The sequence below is a fragment of the Coregonus lavaretus genome (genome assembly GCF_964263955.1).
Source record: "Coregonus lavaretus genome assembly, contig: HAP1_SCAFFOLD_5475, whole genome shotgun sequence".
In the NCBI taxonomy this organism is placed as follows: domain Eukaryota; kingdom Metazoa; phylum Chordata; class Actinopteri; order Salmoniformes; family Salmonidae; genus Coregonus; species Coregonus lavaretus.
Window position 1 is genome coordinate 1 of NW_028165171.1, and position 26358 is coordinate 26358.

The 26358-nt window shown below is 48.3% G+C and overlaps 1 protein-coding gene across 1 annotated transcript in view; it reads right to left on the reverse strand.

The window, feature by feature from the left end:
• Positions 1–1420: 1420 nt before the first annotated feature.
• The window catches only part of LOC311116199 (DNA polymerase zeta catalytic subunit-like), a gene marked incomplete at both ends in the record, with an annotated part of 35913 nt that continues 10975 nt past the window's right edge, over positions 1421–26358 (reverse strand). Inside the window, 12 exons of the mRNA XM_084191321.1 lie at positions 1421–1552; positions 2579–2667; positions 3028–3914; positions 4114–7948; positions 8067–8209; positions 8517–8748; positions 9030–9158; positions 9645–9790; positions 14077–14161; positions 15987–16091; positions 20498–20592; positions 20774–20909. Of these exons, the coding sequence (XP_084047447.1) occupies positions 1421–1552; positions 2579–2667; positions 3028–3914; positions 4114–7948; positions 8067–8209; positions 8517–8748; positions 9030–9158; positions 9645–9790; positions 14077–14161; positions 15987–16091; positions 20498–20592; positions 20774–20909 (6014 nt within the window). The remainder of the gene's footprint in view (positions 1553–2578; positions 2668–3027; positions 3915–4113; positions 7949–8066; positions 8210–8516; positions 8749–9029; positions 9159–9644; positions 9791–14076; positions 14162–15986; positions 16092–20497; positions 20593–20773; positions 20910–26358) is intronic.

Below are 26358 nucleotides of genomic sequence, written 5' to 3' on the forward strand. Positions count from 1 at the left end.
TGTGTGTGTGTGTGTGTGTCTCTCTCTCTTTGTGTGTGTGGTGTGTCTCTCTCTCTTTGTGTGTGTGTGTGTCTCTCTCTCTTTGTGTGTGTGTGTGTCTCTCTCTCTTTGTGTGTGTGTGTGTGTCTCTCTCTCTTTGTGTGTGTGTGTGTGTCTCTCTCTGTGTGTGTTTTCTCTTTGTGTTGTGTGTGTGTCTCTCTCTGTGTGTGTCTCTGTGTGTGTGTCTCTCTCTGTGTGTGTGTCTCTGTGTGTGTGTCTCTCTCTGTGTGTGTGTCTCTGTGTGTGTGTCTCTCTCTGTGTGTGTGTCTCTGTGTGTGTGTGTGTGTCTCTGTGTGTGTGTGTGTGTCTCTCTGTGTGTGTGTGTGTCTCTCTGTGTGTGTGTGTGTCTCTCTGTGTGTGTGTGTGTGTCTCTCTGTGTGTGTGTGTTTTTGTCTCTCTCTGTGTGTGTGTGTCTCTCTGTCTCGTGTGTTCTTCTGTCTCTCTCTGTCTCTGTGTGTCTCTCTCTGTCTCTGTGCTTCTCTCTCTGTCTCTGTGCGTCTCTCTCTGTCTCTGTGCGTCTCTCTCTGTCTCTGTGCGTCTCTCTCTGTCTCTGTGCGTCTCTCTCTGTCTCTGTGCGTCTCTCTCTGTCTCTGTGCGTCTCTCTCTGTCTCTGTGCGTCTCTCTCTGTCTCTGTGCGTCTCTCTCTGTCTCTGTGCGTCTCTCTCTGTCTCTGTGCGTCTCTCTCTGTCTCTGTGCGTCTCTCTCTGTCTCTGTGCGTCTCTCTCTGTCTCTGTGCGTCTCTCTCTGTCTCTGTGCGTCTCTCTCTGTCTCTGTGCGTCTCTCTCTGTCTCTGTGCGTCTCTCTCTGTCTCTGTGCGTCTCTCTCTGTCTCTGTGCGTCTCTCTCTGTCTCTGTGCGTCTCTCTCTGTCTCTGTGCGTCTCTCTCTGTCTCTGTGCGTCTCTCTCTGTCTCTGTGCGTCTCTCTCTGTCTCTGTGCGTCTCTCTCTGTCTCTGTGCGTCTCTCTCTGTCTCTGTGTGTGTCTCTCTCTGTCTCTGTGGTGTCTCTCTCTGTCTCTGTGTCTGTCTCCCTCTCCCTGTCTGTGTGTCTGTCTCCCTCTCCCTGTCTGTGTGTCTGTCTCCCTCTCCCTGTCTGTCTGTCTGTCTCCCTCTCACTGTCTGTCTGTCTGTCTCCCTCTTCCCTGTCTGTCTGTCTGTCTGTCTCCCTCTCCCTGTCTGTCTGTCTGCCTCTCCGTGCCTATCTCCCTCTACGTGTCTGTCGGTGCCTGTCTGTCGGTGCCTGTCTGTCGGTGCCTGTCTGTCTGTCTGTGCCTGTCTGTCTGTCTGTGCCTGTCTGTCTGTCTGTGCCTGTCTGTCTGTCTGTGCCTGTCTGTCTGTCTGTGCCTGTCTGTCTGTGCCTGTCTGTCTGTGCCTGTCTGTCTGTCTCACACCTCGTGCAGGGCTTTAGCGTCCTGGAGGTTCTGCATGCTGACTTTGAATCCACATGAGTTGCTGATGCTGGGGCCCTCGATCTGAGAGTTGTCTTTCTTTGGAGCGTTCAAAGCAGCAAACTGGTTCTGGGGACGGAGAATAGGGGAAAGCTTCTTCACATAACATTAAAGAGAGAACAGCGTATCAGGGCAGAGCAAGTAAATGCTAAAAGCCATTTACGGATATTTTTAAATACAGAATAATTCAAATGAGCAAAGCTAAATCTGACATTTGTCTTGGGCCATTTACTTGACTGATGCTGTTCATCAATATTCTGAAACTGTACATTGCTCATCCGGGTATATTGAGGCCAACACAGGTAACTGCCAAAATAATGGAAACACTTGAGTAAATGAGGGATACAAAGTATATTGAAAGCAGGTGCTTCCACATAGATGTGGTTCCTGAGATCATTAAGAAATGAACGTCCCATCATGCTTAGGGTCATGTATAAAAATACTGGGCGGGCCATTATTTTGTTTTACATGGCTATGCCCCATAGGATGACAATGCCCCCATCCACAGGGTACGAATGGTCACTGAATGGTTTGATGCGCATGAAAACAATGTAAACCATATGCCATGGCGGTCTCAGTCACCAGATCTCAACCCAATTGAACACTTATGGGAGATTCTGGAGCGGCGCCTGAGACCACGCTTTCTACCACCATCAATAAAACACCAAATGATGGAATTTCTCGTGGAAGAATGGTGTCACATCCCCCCAATAGAGTTCCAGACACTTATAGAATCTATGCCAAGGTGCATTGAAGCTGTTCTGGGTAGTGGTGGCCCAACACCCTATTAATAACCCTCCCGTTGTCCTAGGGTCAAAATGACCCGCCACTGTGTTGAACCAACTTTATTTAATTTTTATATTTTTTGGATGATTTGTGAGAAGGAGGCAGTGATACTTTCTTTAAAGTCTCACTGCCTCCTTCTCACAAATGATCCCAAAAATATAAAAATTAAATAAAGTTGGTTCAACACAGTGGCGGGTCATTTTGACCCTAGGACAACGGGAGGGTTAAGACACGTTATGCTGGTGTTTCCTTTATTTTGGCAGGCTCTTTGGTGGGAATGACCTAAATGAACAGGAGCTTTGTCCTGACCTTCATCTGTGTGGTCAGTAGCACTCTCCTCAGTCTGTCTGTGTGTTCCCCTCTCCTGTGCTGCAGTCTCTGAGACGTGGACTCTGCGTCTGGGAGAAGACAGAAACCCCTAAATTAGTTAAGGATCGTGGTGGTGTGGTGCGACGCATAATGACATTCCAGAGGACAAAACAACTACATGCAGACGACTTCCTCCTATTAAAACTAATTCAATAAATGACTGACAGATTAACAATTCAGGTACGCTTGATTAGTCAATTATGCAGTCGTTTATGGCAGCCATAACAATTTCCCACTGAGGTAAGAAAGAAAGTTGGAGTAAAAAACAAAGTTAAATCGGATGCTATCCCTAATGTAATTTTCCATGGTCTGAGTTAACGTTGGCGGCCGAGGCAGGATGAAGAGTGACAGCTGCTAATAGCCTGTGGCCGGGTAATAAAGGGGCTTACCTTCAGTCACAAGGGTGCTGCACACAGTCTCCGATTCGCACCTGCCTCTGTGTTGCTTAAGGACTGGGGTGCTGTGGAGCTGGGGGCTGGTACTCCCCCCGTCCCCCCGGGGCTTCATGGAAGGGAAGGGAGAGGGACTGAGGAAGTGCTTCTCCTCTCTCCTCTCTGGGGATGTGCAGAGCCTGGGGGACAGGGGTGACCCTCGATCTGACCCTCTCCTCTCTCCCTCAACTCCGTCTGGTCCTGAGGGGCTGGGCTGCGTGGGCTGCTGCCATGGCGTCAGGTCTGGTGAGTCTGGAGAGATGGATTTACTGTAGTACTCCCCCTCAGGGTCTCTGGTGTTAATGTCCGGTACAGGATTCACTCCTCTGGGACTGTCCTGAGTTTCCACCCCCCCAACAGGTGATACCTGTAGGGACAGATCGTCCCTCCTCTCCCTTTGAGTCCTGATACCTGAGGGCTTCTCAAACTCCTCCTCGTCCTTCAATGCTGGACAATGGAACGGAGTGGGCTGTTCAGTCCTGTCTGTTTGCTGCTTGTCTCTTACCTGTTCCAACCTTCCCCTCTCCAGTTCTCCCATGTCTCTCCTACCCCTCTGCAGATGCTTGTACTGTTTCCTGGCCTCCAGCCATAGCTGGACGCGCTCCCGCCTAGGGGCGCTCCTGCAAGGCAGCAGGATAACCTTCTGGTCCCCAGCTGAGGAGGGACTGAGCTGGGCCTGGTCTCTGGTGTCCTCTGCTCCCAGGGTGTGAGAAGAGCCGGCCAGGGTCATGGCAGAGAAGGCTGTCTTCCAGAACTGTAGCCCCTCCAGGCACAGGTCCCCGTTGAACTCAGCCAGCTCCTTGGCTAACTTGGTCTCCACCATCAACTTACGCCCACCAACCTCCCTGGAGATTTGAAAATTGATATTAATGATTGAATGATTTACAATATCATGCCTCATCACAGCCTCATCAGTCATAGATATCTATTGTGTGTATCATTCAACCCTTAAAATGAAATCACATTTATTTATAAAGCCATTTTCACATTCAGTAGTTGTCATAAAGGGCTTTTAAAGTAATCCCGTGAGTTTAGTGATTTTACCTGGGTTTCCCCGGGGCGTCTGAGGGGTTGCTGCAGAAGGGCTCCTGGAAGGTGGCCTCAGACATCTCCAGGTCCAGGAGTGTGGTGAGGATCTCGTCCCGGCTGGGAGGGGACATGAGGGGCTTGAGAATGTGGGCTCCCCCCCCTGTCCCTCTGAGGAGCTGGCTGATGGCCTTCACCTGGGATAGAGAGCTGAAGGACCGCGGTGAACTACTGGGCGTGGTCGATGTAAAAGCATCATTTCCCTCCAGTAGGTCCCCAGTCTGTGACCCTTCGTTGTCTGCGAATGAAAAGGAGCTCAAAGGCAGCGGTAAGATGGGGTCAAAGGCAGAGAACAGCAGCTCTTTCCTCTCACAGTGAAAGCCCTGGAAGTGGCTGAGGCCGTGGAGTTTGCCCAGAGACGTTCCCCACTCTCTGCTCCTTAGTAACCTCTCAGAGTCCAGAGGTGATTGATGATTGAACACAAATTCACAGTTTTCTGGCATGTCAAAGAGTTCAGGACTCAGAGGTCCGGACAAGCTTTCTTGGAGCTCCTCCCCTGACCCACACAGCCCATCAGGCCTCTTCTCTAAGCTCAGCGCCAAGGCAGGGACCGCCTCCTGGGTGATGTCACTCAGGAACTTTTGAGGCAGGTTCTTGTCGGTCAGAACAAACTGGCTGCCCATGTACAGGCTGGAGAACTCTGCCTGGCTACCGATACCGATGGCGTTGATGTCAAAGTTGTAGTTGTGTGGGAGCTCTGGGGACAGGCTGTCCTCTATGGAGTAACAGCTGTCCAGGCCTGGGTCTGACAGGAACACTGGGCTGTCATCTGACATGGGGGGCTCCTGCTTCACAGGTACCTCCGGCTGAGAGTTCGCCTTCTCCTTCCTGCTTCTGGGTTTCCCGTCCTTGGCAGTTGTAGTTCTTGGGGCCCGGGGTTTCCGTGGGGTGGCTGAGGGAGCTCTCCTGGCTCTTGATGGCTTGGCAGCAGCAGGGTCTGGTGTGGAGCCAGGGGGCTGTGTTGTAGTGGAGAGGCACTGTCTGCCTCTCTGCTGCTTCTTCTGCAGGAGCTTCTTCAGAACAGCCAGGCCAGAGATGTCCTCAGGTAAGGTCTCCCCGTTCCTAAGGCTGGAGTTGGGGGACCCTGCTTTGGGGGCACCCTTTCTGTCCCACACCTGGGTTGGGCATTTAACCTGATGGGATGTGCATTCATCAACAGTAGTGTCTGCCTTCACAGCACAACCCTGCGATTGGTCAGGCTGTGTTTGGACGAGTTCAAGAGCAAAGCTTTGGTTTACCTCCATGATGGAGCTTTCACAGTCCTCAAACTTTGGTTCAATGGACTGGGAGAACTGGGATAGGGATTTAGAGCCAGCGACCACCTGGGAGCCATCAATGATCTGGCTGGTTTTGCTGGCTGGCTGCTGAAAGGGTGGTATGGCCTCTGAGGAGGATTCAGCAAGAGGCAGCTCACCCTCTGGGAAGAGGAGCTGGGAACTGTCACAGTCTCTGCTTCTTACAGGGGGCTGTTCAGGCTCTTCTGCCTGCTTCTTCCTTCGAGGCTTCCTCGTTCTTGTGGTGATGGTAGTAGTACAGACACCACCCACACTAGTCCCATCAACTGTTTCTAGATCTTTCTTTCTCCTCCTTGGCATCCCAATAGTACTTTTCCTTCTCGCTGTGCTCTCCTTTTTGACTTCCTCCGAAAGCTTAAGCAGTCTTCTTGGGCTGGTAGAGGTTACATTTCTAGGTTTAGCAGTCCGGCTGCGGTTCCGCACACCTCGGCCTAAGGACTCTGGGGGGGGTTCCTGACAAACAGAACTGAGACAGGGATCATTTAATGTGTTCATGAACCAATCAGAACTTATGGCTTCCATAAGGGGGTCACTGGGGGACCAACACCGGGGTGGGGTTGAATCAACAGGGCTAAGGGATCTCTCAGATAGATAACCCAACTCCACCATCACGTCAGCGTACTCAGTGATGTGGTCATCGGTCAGTTCACAGTAACATGGCTGGGGGAATGGAAGAGAGGGCAGAGTCATGGCTTTTCTAAGGCCTCTAGTCCTTCTAGGCCTTTCACCCCCCTGCCTAACTTGGACTCTGGGTTTGGGTGGGTTGCTGATTGTTTTCTTAGTGGTGTTGACCTTGGCCTTTCGTTTGGGCTGTTTCTTATTAGCCTTGGGCTCACTGAGGGGGAACTTGACCGCACAAGACTCTGGAACCTTAGGCCAGAAGGTCTTGATGGGGGCCATTTTGGTGTACTCTATCACTCTATCAGGTGTCAGCACCACCCGCTGCTCCTCAGCACTCACCTTGGCCATCTTCACCAACATGTTCTTCTGACCTTTGAACCTGTTGATGATTATGTATTTGATGATGATGGGCGGCTCCCTTGGCTCCTTTCTGGACATCTTCCGTCGTTTCTGGTACTTTAGTTCCTGCGTGCTGAGGACGTAGTTTTCTTTGAAGCAGTCTCGGAGGGCCAGAGGGTGTTTCACGCGAGAGGATACAGAGTGTTCCCCGTCCTCGCTGCTGTCGTAGCTCATCTTGCGTTTGGCCCTCAGGCTGTACTTGCTGCCAGGCAGACCTGAGGCTTTGGTGCAGGTTACTTTAGCAGGGAGCTCAAGCAGTGGGGCCAACCTGCCCTCCACAGACGCCTCATTGGGAATGGCAGGGTCTGGGGCCGGTGCAGGGGACGCAATAGGGGCTGGTAAAGGGGTACGGGCCAGGGCAGGGGATTCTGGCAGTGGTTCTGTGGGTCCAGTCTCCACTACGACTGACTTTGCCACTGTGACTGTCTTCTCCTCGGTGTCCGTGCTCTTTGGACAAGAAGGCGTGATGGATATAAAGGCTGTGCTGACTTGGGTGTCAGAGGCTGGGCTTTCCCCAGCGTACGCCTTAGTCTTCTGGGCTGCAGCAGCCGATGACCTCTTGCCAAGCTTTAGCCTGAACCTGCGTGGCTCTGACTGCTCTAGCTTAGCACAGCCATCGGTCAGCTTGTTACCAACTACCTTCTTAGCTGGCCTGGTAAGGCAGTTGGAGAGAATGACACTGGGGAAGAACTTGTAGTGCGCCTCCTGCTGGGCTACTATGGTCCTCTCAGTCTTGTTCTCCTGATAGTCCTCGTACCTGATCTTCAGCTCACCCATGTCCCCATCCTCGCTGCCCTGGCCCATCTCGCCCTCCAGCGGGGCCAGGAGCTCGTCCTTTTCTATGGGGCAGGGAGTTTGGGTTATATTGTTCCTCAGTATTGGGCTTTTACAGCCTTTCTGACCCAGCTCCAGATCTGTCGTGCTGGGGCAGTTCCTCAGCTCAGAGTAACACAGGGAGAAGCTCCTGTGGTTCTGCAGGATGGACAGACGATTCTTCTCAATATTCTTCATACTGCTGTACTTCTTCCTGCTCTGGGTGATTTTCCCGTTACTGAACGGAAAGACGTCCAGGTCTGACTCATCCAGAGCCATCGTCTTCTTCTCGTAGGTGTACAGAGGCCGAACAACGTCCATTTTGTCCACACAGATCTGAGAGACCTCGGCCTGGTTGGCGATATTGCAGGGGATGGGGTGTTTGAACGGCTGGATGTAAGGTATCTTTTTATTCACCTTGAACCCTGTGGAGCACTCATTACTGTCCTGGCCGAGGGAGAGGAAGTGCTTATTGGCTGGTTCCTCTGTGTCCTGTGAGTGGGCCTGCCTATGTTCAGGGTGTTTGCACTCCAGGAGGACATTGGTGGAGGACGGGGGCTCCAGGGGGACAGTCTCCCCAGGAAAGGGGTTCCTCTTCCCCAGGATCTTGTCTGTGACGGTGAGGGACGAGTGGGTCCTGGAGCCTTTGTCCGTTAATGATGAATCTATGGAGAGCAGATATAACATATCAATACTGTGACAGGAATCAAAGGAAAGCATCAATGACACGATCTTGTAGATGTGTTATATGTAGTTTATTATCATTACGTTCTTATAACTCACCACTGTTCTCGTCCGCAGCACCGTCCAGCTGAGGAATGGACAGGTTGGCGAAGAGAGAGTTGTTCCCGCTCCATTCCATCTCCTCGTCTGAGGATTCCTGGGGCTCGTCACTGAAGCTTTCCTCTGCATCCTTCACACCAGGTCTATAGAGGAAGATAAAAGAGACATTGATTATACAATGAGGCGTCGCTTAAACTATTCACAGTCACGGCTCACTGCAGGTGACCTTCATCTGACTGCCAAACGTCTGCGTTTACCATCATGTGAATTCAGTGACAAGAGGAATCCACCTCAAGAAATAAGCAAGAAAACTGGGGCACAAGATAGATGACATGCATTTTTTCAAAGAATGCTATAAATAGATTTGTTTGTCGTCATTTAATGAGTTAATATTAAACTCATAATTAGTTCATATTGAGCAAAAAGAACAAGAAAATAAAAATCAGTCACCTCCTAGAAGACTGTTCTGGAAGGTCGCTGTCCCATCTCTGTGACATCATCAGACTGAGTTCTTCCTCCTCCTTCTCTAGTTCTGGCCCCTCCTCCTCCTCGTCACTGTTGTAGTGAGCGCTCCCTCCCCCGGGCAGATAATGCTGGGAGTTCTGCCTCATAGGGGCTGCTCTGTACCCATCAGCCTCCAGGCCTGCCAGCAGGTCCACCATGGCATGGTCCTGGCTGCTATCTGCAACATGCACACAGCAAACACAACATGATAAGGGGAAATTACCTCCGGGGTCAATCAGCTCCATACTTGGATGCTTTACTTAGGGGCTGGAGTTATAACTAGGGCCCAGAGCTTTTCCTGGTCAGGTCAAACTCATGGCGCTAGCTATGCTATATAAACAATATGTTCATTAAAAGCAGATTTGTAAAATTAAAATGACATAAGATCAGTAGGATAAGCTGTTCTCCATACCAAATGAACACAGTAATCAGTATAATCAGTGCGGTTTGTTTGCTTACCTAGTATGGGGGAGTGGTTGGATCTCTGGGAGAGGGGCCGGAAGGTCTGACTGCTCTCCAACAGACTCAGAATGGCCTCCTCATCCACAATGGCCTCCCCCTGGTCTTTACCACAGCTCCTTTTAGTGTCTGAGTGGAGGGAAGATTAGTGGGGGGGGGGGGGGGGGGGGGGGGGGGAGTGAGAGAGATGGGGAAGGTTTTCATTACTGACAAACAGAATGGCCGTGTCCCAAATGGCAGCCTATTCCCTACATAGTGCACTACTTTTGACCAGAGCCCTATGGGGCCCTGGTCAAAAGCAGTGTACTATATAGGGAATAGGGTGCCATTTGGGACACATAAACAGGGAGTGGTTCAGCATGAGGCCCAGCCATACTCCATTCTGGCTCTCTGTGTGTGCCAGACGCCTTGCCTCCCTGGCATTTCCACTGTTCCTACAGGAGACTTGGGAGACTGAGCGAGCAGATTAGGCTAATGTAGAGCAACACTGTGTGTCACTTGAAATTCAGTCACAGTAGGAGTGGTAGGGGAGAATTAGGACAAATGTCGATCCACCTTCTCTGGCAGAAAGGGACATTCTAGTGGAGGGTCGATAGGGAGATTTGTTGATCTCACCTGTCTGAGAGGCTCTGTGCACCTCCACCTGGTTAGCTGGTGTACAGTGCAGCACCTCTGGGATCAGGACATCAGGGTGTACAGACAGTTCAGCTGGGAAGGGATCCTGCTCCTCTGCCGCGCCCACCACAGACCCAGACGAAGTCCTATTTAAAAAGAGGCATTTGTTCAAAGGGAGACTGTTGTGGGCATGTAACTGCTAAGGTTATCACCGGAGTCACATACAGGGCTCCTGGGACAGCGCTGCAGCAGTCATGTTTTATTAGCATCCCTTATTGTCTTAATCAGGAGATATGGCTGCAGTGTGTGTGAGGGAGAACGAGAGTGAGAGAAACCGAAAAGAGAGAGACCAGTGTGTGTGTACAGTGTGTGTAGGAGGAGGTATGAATAGAAAGCTGGCAAGTGGCCAGTGGTTCTTTGGGCTTTACCCCAGATGTCTCTTGGCTACAGGCTTTCTGCCTATCAGCCTCCGCCCTCCGCTCTGTTCCGTCCTGTACTCTTGCATTGCTTAGCAACTCACTACTTAGCAACTCAACTAAATATTGAAAAATATGCAAGGTGGAACTCAAAAAGGTAGAACAAGCAATGCAGGAATTAGCCAAAGAACAACATTTTAGGCACTACTTCCTTTCTCTATAAAAAAATAAATCATAATTTCTTACTGTGGGGTGGATGAAGGAGTGCAGATGGGCTCCAGAGACGGGCCTGTGTGTGCATGACTGTCTCACTCTTTGTTAATTAGTCTCGTCACTAATGACTTTTGTGGCTACGGGGGGAGCCCAGCAGGTTTCAGGGGATTCCTTCAGCGATTAACACATTTCAGCTCTGCAGACTCGGCTCTGCTGTTCTTACTACAGTACAGCCTGTCTGAGGTTACAATCAGAGGGACATATGGAGAGAGAGCGAGAGAGAGAAACAGAGAGAGAGACAGAGCGAGCGACAGAAGAAAGAGAGAGAGAGACAGACAGACACAGAGAGAGAGAGCCAGAGACAGAAAGAGATGCACAAGAAAGAGAGAGCGAGACACAAGCGAGACAGAGCGAGAGCGCGCGCGAGACACAGAGCGAGAGCGCGCGCGAGACACAGAGCGAGAGCGAGCGCGAGACACAGAGCGAGAGCGAGCGCGAGACACAGAGCGAGAGCGAGCGCGAGAGCGCACGCGAGACACAGAGCGAGAGCGAGCAAGCGCGCGAGACACAGAGCGAGAGCGAGCAAGCGCGCGAGACACAGAGCGAGAGCGAGCAAGCGCGCGAGACACAGAGCGAGAGCGAGCAAGCGCGCGAGACACAGAGCGAGAGCGAGCAAGCGCGCGAGACACAGAGCGAGAGCGAGCAAGCGCGCGAGACACAGAGCGAGAGCGAGCAAGCGCGCGAGACACAGAGCGAGAGCGAGCAAGCGCGCGAGACACAGAGCGAGAGCGAGCAAGCGCGCGAGACACAGAGCGAGAGCGAGCAAGCGCGCGAGACACAGAGCGAGAGCGCGCGCGAGACAGAGCGAGAGCGAGCGCGAGACAGAGCGAGAGCGAGCGCGAGACAGAGCGAGCGCGAGACAGAGCGAGAGCGAGCGCGAGACAGAGCGAGAGCGAGCGCGAGACAGAGCGAGCGCGAGACAGAGCGAGAGCGAGCGCGAGACACAGAGCGAGAGCGAGCGCGAGACACAGAGCGAGCGCGAGACACAGAGCGAGAGCGAGACAGAGCGAGAGCGAGACACAGAGCGAGAGCGAGACACAGAGCGAGAGCGAGACACAGAGCGAGAGCGAGACACAGAGCGAGAGCGAGACACAGAGCGAGAGCGAGACACAGAGCGAGACACGAGACACAGAGCGAGAGCGCGAGACAGAGCGAGAGCGAGCGCGAGACACAGAGCGAGAGCGAGCGCGAGACACAGAGCGAGAGAGAGCGAGCGCGAGACACAGAGCGAGAGAGAGCGAGCGCGAGACACAGAGCGAGAGAGAGAGCGAGCGCGAGACACAGAGCGAGAGAGAGAGCGAGCGCGAGACACAGAGCGAGAGCGAGACACAGAGCGAGAGAGAGAGCGAGCGCGAGACACAGAGCGAGAGCGAGCGCGAGACACAGAGAGAGATCGAGACACAGAGAGAGATCGAGACACAGAGCGAGATCGAGACACAGAGCGAGAGCGAGACACAGAGCGAGAGCGAGACACGAGACACAGAGCGCGAGACAGAGCGAGAGCGAGACACAGAGCGAGAGCGAGCGCGAGACACAGAGCGAGAGCGAGACAAAGAGCGAGAGAGAGAGCGAGCGCGAGACACAGAGCGAGAGAGAGAGCGAGCGCGAGACACAGAGCGAGAGCGAGAGCGAGCGCGAGACACAGAGCGAGAGAGAGAGCGCGAGACACAGAGCGAGAGCGAGCGCGATACACAGAGAGAGCGAGAGCGAGCGCGAGACACAGAGAGAGAGCGAGCGCGAGACACAGAGAGAGAGCGAGCGCGAGACACAGAGCGAGAGAGAGAGCGAGCGCGAGACACAGAGAGAGCGAGAGCGAGCGCGAGACACAGAGAGAGAGCGAGCGCGAGACACAGAGAGAGAGCGAGCGCGAGACACAGAGCGAGAGCGAGCGCGAGACACAGAGCGAGAGCGAGCGCGAGACAGAGCGAGAGCGCGAGACAGAGCGAGAGCGCGAGAGAGCGAGAGCGCGAGACAGAGCGAGAGCGCGAGACAGAGCGAGAGCGCGAGACAGAGCGAGAGCGCGAGACAGAGCGAGAGCGCGAGACAGAGCGAGAGCGCGAGACAGAGCGAGAGCGAGAGACAGAGAGCGAGACAGAGCGAGAGCGCGAGACACCGAGCGAGAGCGCGAGACACCGAGCGAGAGCGCGAGACACCGAGCGAGAGCGAGCGCGAGACACAGAGAGAGAGCGAGCGCGAGACACAGAGCGAGAGCGAGCGCGAGACACAGAGCGAGAGCGAGCGCGAGACAGAGCGAGAGCGCGAGACAGAGCGAGAGCGCGAGAGAGCGAGAGCGCGAGACAGAGCGAGAGCGCGAGACAGAGCGAGAGCGCGAGACAGAGCGAGAGCGCGAGACAGAGCGAGAGCGCGAGACAGAGCGAGAGCGAGAGACAGAGAGCGAGACAGAGCGAGAGCGCGAGACACCGAGCGAGAGCGCGAGACACCGAGCGAGAGCGCGAGACACCGAGCGAGAGCGCGAGACACCGAGCGAGAGCGCGAGACACCGAGCGAGAGCGCGAGACACCGAGCGAGAGACACAGAGCGAGAGCGCGAGACACCGAGACAGAGCGCGAGACAGAGCGAGACAGAGCGCGAGACACAGAGCGAGAGCACGAGACACAGAGCGAGAGCGCGAGACACAGAGCAAGACAGAGCGAGAGCGCGAGACACAGAGCAAGAGAGAGACAGAGAGAGACAGCGCGAGACAGAGCGAGAGAGCGAGACAGAGAGAGAGAGCGAGACAGAGAGAGAGAGCGAGACAGAGAGAGAGAGCGCGAGACAGAGCGAGAGAGCGAGACAGAGAGAGAGAGCGCGAGACAGAGCGAGAGAGAGACAGAGAGAGACAGCGCGAGACAGAGCGAGAGAGTGAGACAGAGAGAGAGAGCGAGAGAGCGAGACAGAGAGAGAGCGAGACAGAGAGAGAGAGCGAGACAGAGAGAGAGCGCGACAGAGAGAGAGCGAGACAGAGAGCGAGTGAGACAGAGCGAGAGAGCGAGACAGAGAGCGAGACAGAACGTGTATATGTGAAAGAGCGCCAGTCAGCCAGTGAGATTTGTGAGCTGGGTGTGTGTGTGGCACAGTTCTACCAAGCCAAAGCTCTGTTAGGTGAGAGGAGACGGGTCCCTTACTGGTCTGGCCCTGCCTTTGATAGAGCTGTTTCATTTTCCTCCCCTGCACTCTTCCCATTGGCAACAACTTAGCTTATCTGGGCCTGATGTAACAGCACACACCGGACTACCTACACTTTTATTTATAACAGGAAATTCTTTCTGCTCAGAAAGACGGGGGAGCAGGAAGCAGAGAGAGGGATATACTAGACAGCACTGTAACCCCATCAACACCCTCCCTCCTCGCTCCCTGCTCCTCTCTGGCCGTTAAGATGAACCAGGAAGAGACATGCGGTCACCATCTCACACAGTAGACAACCAAAAAAGGCATGGCGAAAATAAGTAGCCGTTTTAACATAAAGAATGAATGACCAGATGTAAATTCTCTCCAAATGCAATTAATGTGGCGGTAGACATCATCTTGCTAACGAGATTGGAAGCAGCATATGTTTACTCTCAAAGACCAGCCCTGCTGCCCCCATTCTAAACTCTCTAAACCAAGCACAGCCATCTACTCACGCTATGTGGAGCAACTGTCTGTCCAACGATGACTTATAGTTAAGTTGCCCTAAAGACTGGGAAAATGGTAAGCCTACGTTCTAAAAAACGGCAAGATTGAGGGTGAAAGTTGTTACTTACACATCAAATTCATTTTCCTTCAGGATCTCCTTGAATTTCTTCATGAAGATTCTCTCGCTCTCCGTCAAGGCAACAAACCTGCGATCTGGAGGAACATGAAACGTAGGCAGCGGTTTAATTATAACACTTTGATGTATGTCTGATGCACATGGGACAGCAGTCAGACTCTAGAGATATGAATGACTCCTGACAGAGACAATACTAAATTATTTATTACCTCCGCTCACCTTGAGCATATTCCAACAAGCAGACGATGGCACATATTACGGCAGACCTATATACACTCAGTGACCAGTTTATTAGGTATTAGAATTTGGCAGTACGTCCAACCGGCCTCAACCGTAGACCATGTGTAACCACGCCAGCCCAGGACCTCCACATCCGGCTTCTTCACTTGCTGGATCGTCTGAGACTAGCCACCCGGACAGCGGATGAAACTGTGGGTTTGCACAACTGAAGAATTTCTGCACAAACTGTCAGAAACCGTCTCAGGGAAGCTCATCTGCGTGCTCGTCATCCTCACCAGGGTCTTGACCTGACTGCAGTTCAGAGTCGTAACCGACTTCAGTTGGCAAATACTCACCTTCAATGGCCACTGGAAAAGTGTGCTCTTCACGGATGAATTCCAGTTTCAACTGTACCGGACAGATGGCATCGTCGCACTCGGTATGGCATCGTGTTGGCGAGCGGTTTGCTGATGTCAACGTTGTGAACAGAGTGCCCCATGGTGGCGGTGGGGTTATGGTATGGGCTGGCATAAGCTACGGACAACGAACAAAATTGCATTTTATCGAAGGAAATTTGAATGCACAGAGAAACCGTGACGAGATCCTGAGGCCCATTGTTGAGGCATTCATCCGCCGCCATCACCTCATGTTTCAGCATGATATAATGCATGGCCCCATGTCACAAGGATCTGTACACAATTCCTGGAAGCTGAAAATATCTCAGTTCTTCCACGGCCTGCATACTCACCAGATATGTCACCCATTGAGCACGTTTGGGATGCTCTGGATCGAGGTGTATGACAGCCTGTTCCAGTTCCCGCCAATATCCAGCAACTACGCACAGCCATTGAAGAGGAGTGATACAACACTCCACAGGCCACAATCAACAGCCGAATCAACTCCATGCGAAGGAGATGTGTCACGCTGCATGAGGCAATTGGTGGTCACACCAGATACTGACTGTTTCTGATCCACACCCCTATTTTTTCTTTTTAAGGAATCTGTGACCAACAGATGCATATCTGTATTCCCAGTCATGTGAAATCCATAGATTAGGGCCTAATTAATTTATTTCAATTGACTGATTTCCTTATATGAACTGTAACACAGTAAAATCTTTGAAATTGCTGCATGTTGCATTTATATTTTTGTTCAGTGTAGTACTGGGTCGGACCCCCCTTTGCCTCGAAAACAGCCTGAATTATTCGGGGCATGGAAACGTTGCTCAATTGGTATCAGGGACCTAACGTGTGCCCGGAAAGATTGTGCCCCACACCATTACACCACCGCCACCAGCCTGTTCCGTTGACACCAGGCAGGATGGGGCCATGGACTCATGCAGTTTATGCCAAATCCTGACTCAGCCATTAGCATGACGTAACATGAATAGGGATTCGTCAGACCAGGCAATGTTTTTCCACTCCTTAATTGTCCAGTGTTGGTGATCGCATGCCCACTGGAACCGCTTCTTCTTGTTTTAGCCATTTTTGTGAACGGGGTCATGAACGTGTACCTAATAAACTGGCCACTGAGAGTATATTTAGTCAATAAGCATGTAGACCTGCTAGAAGTTTGACTGTGGTGTTGACTGTAATGGAGGATTGGGCTTTGAGGAGGTATAGATCGGTCATTCACTCACCCTGTGACTGTGGGGTCTCGATCTGAGACGACTGGTTCACTCACCCTGTGACTGTGGGGTCTCGGTCTGAGATGACTGGTTCTTCTCTCGTCGTCTCTGCTTCTCGTCCTCCCAGATGACTTGCAGGCCAGGGTTCCTGCCAATCTGATCTACACACACACACACACACAGTGTCTTAGCACAGATCACGCCACATAAACCTCCGCAATTCCCACTCTATCCTTCTATCTACCGTCAGTTGAATAAAGGCCTTTGTTAAAAAGAGAACATTGACACACACATAGTAATGTGGCGATTATAGAATTTCTGGTAACGATTAATTGTCATTCAAATGGCCACGATCGATCGATCTATCTATCTATCTATATACACATATATATACATTTGTGTGTGTGTATGTATATATATACACACACACACGTATATATACACACACATATATACACATATGTGTATATATATATATATATATATATATATATATATATGTGTATATATATATATATATATATATATATATATATGTGTATATATATATATATATATATATATATATATATGTGTATATATATATATATATATATATATATATATATATATATACACACACACACACACACACACACACACACACACACACAGTGAGGGAAAAAAGTATTTGATCCCCTGCTGATTTTGATCTGCCCACTGACAATGACATGATCAGTCTATAATTTTAATGGTAGGTTTATTTGAACAATGAGAGACAGAATAACAACAACAAAATCCAGAAAAACACATGTCAAAAATGTTATAAATTGATTTGCATTTTAAATGAGGGAAATAAGTATTTGACCCTTCTGCAAATCATGACTTAGTACTTGGTGGCAAAACCCAAACGTACAAAATTAGCAGGGGATCAAATACTTTTTTCCCCTCACTGTGTGTGTGTGTATATATATATATATATTTTACATTTTAGAATAATAGTGAAGACATCAAAACTATGAAATAACACATATGGAATCATGTAGTATATATACACACAGTACCAGACAAAAGTTTGGATACACCTACTCATACAAGGGTTTTTCTTTATTTTTACATTGTAGAATAATAGTGAAGATATCAAAACTATGAAATAACATAGGGAATCATGTAGTAACCCTAAAAAACTCTAATGAACTTATCCTCTGCAGCACTGATTACTCTGGGTCTTCCATTCCTGTGGCTGTCCTCATGAGAGCCAGTTTCATCATAGTGCTTGATGGGTTTTGTGACTGCACTTGAATAAACTCTCAAAGTTCTTGAAAATGTTCCTTATTGACTGACCTTCTTGTCTTAAAGTAATGATGTACTGTCGTTTCTCTTTGCTTATTTGAGCTGTTCTTGCCATAATATGGACTTGGTCTTTTACCAAATAGGGCTATGTTCTGTATACCCCCCTACCTTGTCACAACACAACTGATTGACAAACCATTCCACAAATTAACTTTTAAGAAGGCACACCTGTTAATTTGAATGCATTCCAGGTGATTACCTCATGAAGCTGGTTGAGAGAATGCCAAGAGTGTGCAAAGCTGTCATCAAGGCAAAGGGTGGCTATTTGAAGAATCTCAAATATAATATATATATTTTGATTTGTTTAACACTTGTTTGGTTACTACATGATTCCATATGTGTTATTTCATAGTTTTGATGTCTTCACTATTATTCTAAAATGTAAAAAATAGTAAAAATAAAGAAAAACCATTGAATGAGTAGGTGTTTCCAAACTTTTGACTGGTAGTGTATATAAACTCAGCAAAAAAATAAACGTCCCTTTTTCAGGACCCTGTGTTTCAAAGATAATTCGTAAGAATCCAAATAACTTCACAGATCTTCATTGTAAAGGGTTTAAACACTGTTTCCCATAATTGTTCAATGAACCATAAACAATTAATGAACATGCACCTGTGGAACGGTCGTTAAGACACTAACAGCTTAAAGATGGTAGGCAATTAAGGTCACAGTTATGAAAACTTAGGACACTAAAAGAGGCCTTTCTACTGACTGAAAAACACCAAAAGAAAGATGCCCAGGGTCCCTGCTCATCTGCGTGAACGTGCCTTAGGCATGCTGCAAGGAGGCATGAGGACTGCAGATGTTGCCAGGGCAATAAATTGCAATGTCCGTACTGTCAGACGCCTAAGACAGCGCTACAGGGAGACAGGACGGATAGCTGATCTTCCTTGCAGTGGCAGACCACGTGTAACAACACCTGCACAGGATCGGTACATCCGAACATCACACCTTCGGGACAGGTACAGGATCGCAACAACAACTGCCCGAGTTACACCAGGAACGCACAATCCCTCCATCAGTGCTCAGACTGTCCGCAATAGGCTGACAGAGGATGGACTGAGGGCTTGTAGGCCTGTTGTAAGGCAGGTCCTCACCAGACATCACTGGCAACAACATCGCCTATGGGCACAAACCCACCGTCGCTGGACAAGACAGGACTGGCAAAAAGTGCTCTTCACTGACAAGTCGCGGTTTTGTCTCACCAGGGGTGATGGTCGGATTCGCGTTTATTGTCGAAGGAATGAGCGTTACGCCGAGGCCTGTTCTCTGGAGTGATTTGGAGTTGGAGGGTCCGTCATGGTCTGGGGCGGTGTGTCACAGCATCATCGGAGTGAGCTTTTTGTCATTGCAGGCAACTCAACGCTGTGAGTTACAGGGAAGACATTCTCCTCCCTCATGTGGTACCCTTCATGCAGGCTCATCCTGACATGACCCTCCAGCGTGACAATGCCACCAGCCATACTGCTCGTTCTGTGCGTGATTTCCTGCAAGACAGGAATGTCAGTGTTCTGCCATGGTCAGCGAAGAGACCAGATCTCAATCCCATTGAGCACGTCTGGGACCTGTTGGATCGGAGGGTGAGGGCTAGGGCCATTCCCCCCAGAAATGTCCGGGAACTTGCAGGTGCCTTGGTGGAAGTGTGGGGTAACATCTCACAGCAAGAACTGGCAAATCTGGTGCAGTCCATGAGGAGGAGATGCACTGCAGTACTTAATGCAGCTGGTGGCCACACCAGATACTGACTGTTACTTTTGATTTTGACCCCCCCCCCCTTTGTTCAGGGACACATTTTTAAATTTCTGTTAGTCACATGTCTGTGGAACTTGTTCAGTTTATGTCTCAGTTGTTGAATCTTGTTATGTTCATACAAATATTTACACGTTAGGTTTGCTCAAAATAAACGCAGTTGACAGTGAGAGGACATTTCTCTTTCTGCTGAGTCTATAGATTTTGAGCTTGTCATGCATCATAATGCATCTTAGAAAATGATCTACAACATATGAATACAACACAGGTTTGGAGACAACCCTGTTTAAAAAAAAAACGAATGGTTTTGACTGCTTAGAACTTTTGGAAATAAAGCTTCTTTAGACCGTGCCGTTCTGCTCGTAAAGTGATTACCAACTTTACCCACTTGATGTAAAAATGAAAAACTGTTTGGGTAAATTATATCTACTTTAATATAAAGTGAATATACCCCTTCTCCTAAAATACATGTATTAAGACAATACATTTTTGAGTTGATGGTTATTGTCCATAATTGTCAGTTACACGATTATACAATAATTGTGCCAGCCCTACTCACACAAAGCAAAGTTTAAGATCAAGAGCCAACCACTCAGAACTGGGCACAAACTCAAAATCATAGAATCATTCTTCAACCATTTCCTTTTCAACTGAGAGTTTGTATATCCGTTTTTGGGGCAGATGGGAAATCTACGTGCCAAGACCACATATGCGGACTGCCCTGGTGTGCCCCCCCTTTCTACCTTTTACAGATAATTGTGTGTGTGTGTGTCCGTTGCAAACACTCCATATTCTGAGCACAGCTCATCTAAAACACATCCAAAAATGCAATCACTTTGTTTCTTCTGTTCCTAGTATGTATCAGCAATAGCAGGAACTCTGTAAAAAGAGTTCATTCTGAATTGAGAAATTGGAACACATTCCAGCAATGAATGAACATTCATACATGGCTCTGCATGTTCTAAACACTGTGTTCTCTTTTGCTTGAAGTTCTCAGTTCAATCTGCTCTTCCACCCTACATCCTTCTGTTTCTAATTCTCTCTCCCTCTCTCCAGACAGAAGGCAGACAGATAGGGTGAGTGGACAGTGTTTGTTTTGGGCCGGATGGTCACTGATCTCATGCTCCAATGTGCTGAAGAGCCGGAGCCTGGCAGTGGGGTGAGAGACAGACACCGTTTGATCTGGAGAAGGCCTCTGTCTCTCATCTGTGTCACATAGGCTGCGTCCCAAATGGCACCCTATTGCCTTTATAGGGCTCCTTTAGGGCTCTAGTCAAAAGTAGTGCACTATAGGGAATAGGGTGCCATTTGAGATGCAACCACTGCTGTCGAAAAGCCACCATCACTCATCTGTGTTACATAGTCAGAGCAGGAGTGAGTCAGTAGCCATCCCCTCCCTCAGGCTCTCCTTGTGTGCCGACCGTGTCTGCCTGACTGGCTGACTGATCTATGACAAGAAAAAGGTGTTCAAGTTTGTTGTCCTTACTCTCTATCTCCAGACGGTTGAGGATGTCTGCAGCCACAGCATCTGCCTCCAGCTCACACGTACTCTGTTTCTCCACATCCTCCAGGACTAGAGAACTACATCACACAGAGAGCGAGGAGGGGGATAGAGCGAGAGAGAGCGAGAGATCAAATCAACCTTATACAGAAAAAACTAAAAAAGAAACCACAGTTATCATGTACAAACAAGCGATAAAAACCTAACACCGTAGAGGCCCACAACATGTGAAAGGAGCCTGTCTGTGCAGGTGTGGCTCACCAGGGTATGGCATCCTCCTGCCAGCGGACAAACGTGGCTCCTAGGGTACTGTCACTCAGTTTGGAGGTACAGGGGCTCTTCAAGGGGCTGGTGCTGGGTCTGCTGCTGAAGCCCTGGTGATCTGGGGGAGACCCCTCTGTTACATAGACACACACATGAATGTGAGTCATTAGTTGGAAGCCTATCTGAGATTGTATTGCTGAAACAGTCCACAAACATTGTGCCTTCAACATACAGCAAAACTAAAAAAGCATACCAGCTCAGTATTTCAAATTGATTTGGATCTACACAGCTTTTTACACAGGGTTTTCAAAATGTTGTCATCGTCTTCACTTGATCCCAGATTACCAACTCACTTTCAAATTGGAGCAATACTAAAAAGAATGTAAACAGTTGTACATTGTCACAGCGCTTTGGTCTCTTTGTACTTTTTGGTTCTTTGCAAACCCTTTTCCATTGATTGCTTGAAATCCAGAGGTGGATTTAACATTCAAGCCCTCTCTTTGTCTGGGGAGAGTGTTGCGTGAACATTGTTAAGAACCTATTAATCTGCCTGGTGGTGTGATGCTGGGTTCGGCCTCCCCTGGCCCAGGAGAGACTCGCTCAGGCATGAAGAGCACTGCAGAGCGGAGATACCTGTCCCATCTCGGCTCAGTACGGCCCGGGATTAGCGATTACTAAACCCTAGTCAAGATCAAATAGATCAGGCAGGAAAGAAAAGGTGTGAAGGAGTGTGAAGCCAAGGCCAAGTTCAACCCTCAGATCTGAGGGAAAGCTCCCCTGATCCTCCACTCCCACTGAGATACCTCCCCTGTTCTACCACTATCTTCCTCCCACTGAGTTCACTTCCTGGGATGAAGGGAGGGAGGAGGAAGGGAGTCCATGTCTGACCGCCCCCCGGCCTCAACCGTCAGATTACAGTTTCGACTTTATCATTCTCACTAGGAGATAAATGTCCCAGCTTGGCTTGTTGCTGCGGTTTTGTTTTGGTTGGCAGAGGTGAGGCGGGAGGTCATATTAATAATAAACAGCTGTGTAAAGTACCAATTCAATGAACAACATACAGAAGTAAATAGATCCATATCCAAACCCTTACTGGCTTATTTCTCTAGATTGATGTCGGGGTGTTTGTTTGTCCAGCTCTGTGAAACAGAGGAAGAAACTGATGATATTACTAGGAATGGGCCTCAGGCTCCTGGATTGGGTGACATACAGGGATGACAGCCCGGATCTCTCGGTCATATGCATAATGACTTATTGTCTGTAACAGGCTGGCGGTGTTCCAGAATGCTCTGGGGTTCTAGGAGAATGTGCAGTAGAAGAGTTACTCCTCTAGTCTAGTTTCAGGGCTGGAGGGGGGCTGCCGCCCGGCCGGCACCCCATTGCTTCTAGTTCTCCCTCCCTCTTTCTCTGTCCTGTATTATTCAAGGCCTTAGCACTGTCATTGTAGAGCTTTATGATTAAAACCTTCTCTAGTCTATCTATACAGTCAGGTCTTTGAAAAGCCAGGGTGTCATCTGCTTGTCACTTTTTTGGAAATCTCACACTGACCAGGATGCATTAGGTAGCAGGACAAGGAGGTGTGTGTACACCTGTGTGAGATAGATCGTGCGAGCTAGAGAGGCAGCAGAGGCATCTCAAGGCCATTGTAAAGAACTCTACTAATAAATCATGACAAAGCATGGCAGCTTTCCCTCTCTCCTTGTCCTTCCTTACAGCCTCCCCACAGAGCCAGAGCACAGTGGAGGAGGAGGACCTATAGCCTGGGTTGTCTGTCCATCAGAGCAGAAAACAGCCTTGATCTGTTATGACTGGGAATGCTGCAACTACAGAGTCCTCAACCACATCTAACACTACCAACAGTAATATCAACCACATCTATAACTAACAGTAATATCAAATCACATCTAACAGTAACAGTCAACAGCAGGAGTTGAACCATAATCTTTTTTGTTCCGTTCCACTGTTCTGACAAAGCTAAATAAAGTTCTGAACCGGTTCGAACCCAAAAAAGTACCAGTTAATATTGTTACTTTCTGTTCTTTTTTAAGCTCTGATTTAAAAAATATATATATATAAAATATATATATATATAATTAACAAAAATATAAACTAAACATGTAAAGTGTTGGTCCCATGTATCATTAGCTGAAATAAAAGATCCCAGAAATGTTATGAACACATTTGTTTACATCCCTATTAGTGAGCATCCTCCTTTGCCAAGATAATCCATCCACCTGACAGGTGTGGCATATCAAGAACTTGATTAAACAGCATGCTCATTACACAGGTGCACCATGTGCTCGGGACAGTAAATGGCCACTAAAATGTGCAGTTTTGTCACACAACACAATGCCACAGATGTCTCAAGTTTTGAGGGCGTGTACAATTGGCATGCTGACTGCAGTAATGTCCACCAGATCTGTTGCCACAAAATTCAATGTTCATTTCTCTACCATAAGCTGCCTCCGTCGTTTTAGAGAATTTGGCAGTACGTCCAACCGGCCTCACAACCGCAGACCACGTATAACCATACCAGCCACGGACCTCCACATTCGGCTTCTTCACCTGCGGGATCGTCTGAGACCAGCCACCCAGACAGCTGATGAAACTGAGGAGTATTCCTGTCTGTAATAAAGCCCTTTCGTGGGGAAAAACATATTTTGATTGGCTGGGCCTGGCTCCCCAGTGCCCTCCCAAGCCCACCCATGGCTGTGCCTAATGAATTTATTTCAATTGACTGATTTCCTTATATGAACTGTAACTCAGTAAAATCTTTGAAATTGTTGCATGATGCGTTTATATTTTTGTTCAGTAAACATTTAGCACGACATTAAATTTCTTCACCAATCATGCAGTGCATATACAGCAGCTTGCTATGGAGCGGGAAAGCTATAGCTCAGTGAGTTGGTTACATGCGTGCTGGAAAGACAAGTAAGTGTAGGGTGCGAGATGCAACTGAAATTTTGCGGGTGGGGAGAGAGCGAGAGAGGTTGGAGGAGGAGGCTTGAAGCGCTGGGCATCTTGTGATGACATGTACAGTGCCTTCAAAAAGTATTCACACCCCTTGACTTTTTCCACATTTTGTTGTTACAGCCTGAATTTTAAATTGATTAAATTCATATAAAATCGGTCACTGGCTACACACATATTTTAAAAAAATTAATTAAAAATGAAATGCTGAAATGTCTTGAGTCAATAAGTATTCAAACCCTAAACAACTTCAGGAGTACAAATATGCATAATAATAGTGTGTAACATGATTTTTGAATGACTACCTCATCTCTGTACCCCACACATACAGATAATTGTAAGGTCCCTCATTTGAACAGTGAATTTCAAAAACCGATTCAAGCACAAAGACCAGGGAGGTTTTCCAATGCCTCGCAAAAAAGGGCACCTATTGGTAGATTGGTAAAAATAAATAAAAAAGCAGATATTGAATATCCCTTTGAGCATGGTGAAGTTATTAATTACACTTTGGATAGGGTATCAATACACCCGGTCACTACAAAGATACAGGAGTCGTTCCTAACTCAGTTGCCGGAGAGGAAGGAAACTGCTCAGGGATTTCACCATTAGGCCAATAGTGACTTTAAAACAGTTACAGAGATGAATGGCTGTGATAGGAGAAGACTGAAAATGGATCAACAACATTGTAGTTACTCCACAATACTAACCTAATTGACAGTGATTATTATTTATTTTGACTATTTTGTACATTGTAGAATAATAGTGAAGACATCAAAACTATGAAATAACACATGGAATCATGTAGTTACCAAAGAATTGTTAAACAAATCAAAATATATGTTATATTTGAGATTCTTCCAATAGCCACCCTTTGCCTTGATGACAGCTTTGCACACTCTTGGCATTCTCTCAACCAGCTTCATGAGGTAGTCACCTGGAAAGCATTTCAATTAACAGGAGTGCCTTCTTAAAAGTTAATTTGTGGAATTTCTTTCCTTCTTAATGCGTTTGAGCCAATCAGTTGTGTTGTGACAAGGTAGGGGGGTATACAGAAGATAGCCCTATTTGGTAATATTATGGCAAAAACAGCTCAAATAAGCAAAGAGAAACGACAGTCATTACTTTAAGACATAAAGGTCAGTCAATACGGAAAATTTCAAGAACTCCATCACTATTATTCTACAATGTAGAAAATAGTAAAAATAAAGAAAAACCCTTGAATGAGTAGGTGTGTCCAAACTTTTGACTGGTACTGTGTGTGTGTGTGTGTGTGTGTGTGTGTGTGTGTGTGTGTGTGTGTGTGTGTGTGTGTGTGTGTGTGTGTGTGTGTGTGTGTGTGTGTGTGTGTATACAGTTGAAGTCAGAAGTTTACATAAACTTAGTTTGGAGTCATTAAAACTCGTTTTTCAACCACTCCACAAATGTCTTGTTAAGAAACTATCGTTTTGGCAAGTCGGTTAGGACATCTACTTTGTGCATGACACAAGTAATTTTTCCAACAATTGTTTACAGACAGATTATTTCACTTATAATTCACTGTATCACAATTCCAGTGGGTCAGAAGTTTACATACACTAAGTTGACTGTGTCTTTTAACAGCTTGGAAAATTCCAGAAAATGATGTCATGGCTTTAGAAGCTTCTGATAGGCTAATTGACATAATTTGAGTCAATTGGAGGTGTACCTGTGGATGTATTTCAAGGCCTACCTTCAAACTGAGTGCCTCTTTGCTTGACATCATGGGAAAATCAAAAGAAATCAGCCAAGACATCAGAAAAAAGATCGTAGACCTCCACAAGTCTGGTTCATTATTGGGAGCAATTTCCAAACGCCTGAAGGTACCACGTTCATCTGTACAAACACTAGTACGCAAGTATAAACACCATGGGACCACGCAACCGTCATACCGCTCAGGAAGGAGACGTGTTCTGTCTCCTAGAGATGAATGTACTTTGGAGCGAAAAGTGCAAAATCAATCCCAGAACAACAGCAAAGGACCTTGTGAAGATGCTGGAGGAAACAGGTACAAAAGTATCTATATCCACAGTAAACGAGTCCTATATCGACATAACCTGAAAGGCCGCTCAGCAAGGAAGAAGCCACTGTTCCAGAACCGCCATAAAAAAGACAGACTATGGTTTGCAACTGCACATGGGGACAAGGATCGTAGTTTTTGGAGAAATGTCCTCTGGTCTGATGAAACAAAAATAGAACTGTTTGGCCATAATGACCATCGTTATGTTTGGAGGAAAAATGGGGGACTTGCAAGCCGTAGAAAACCATCCCAACCATAAAGCACGGGGTGGCAGCATCATGCTGTGGGGGTGCTTTGCTGCAGGAGGGACTGGTGCACTTCACAAAATAGATGGCATCATGAGGAAGGACAATTATGTGGATATATTGAAGCAACATCTCAAGACATCAGTCAGGAAGTTAAAGCTTGGTCGCAAATTGGTCTTCCAAATGGACAATGACCCCAAGCATACTTCCAAAGTTGTGGCAAAATGGCTTAAGGACAACAAAGTCAAGGTATTGGAGTGGCCATCACAAAGCCCTGACCTCAATCCTATAGAACATTTGTGGGCAGAACTGAAAAAGCATGTGCGAGCAAG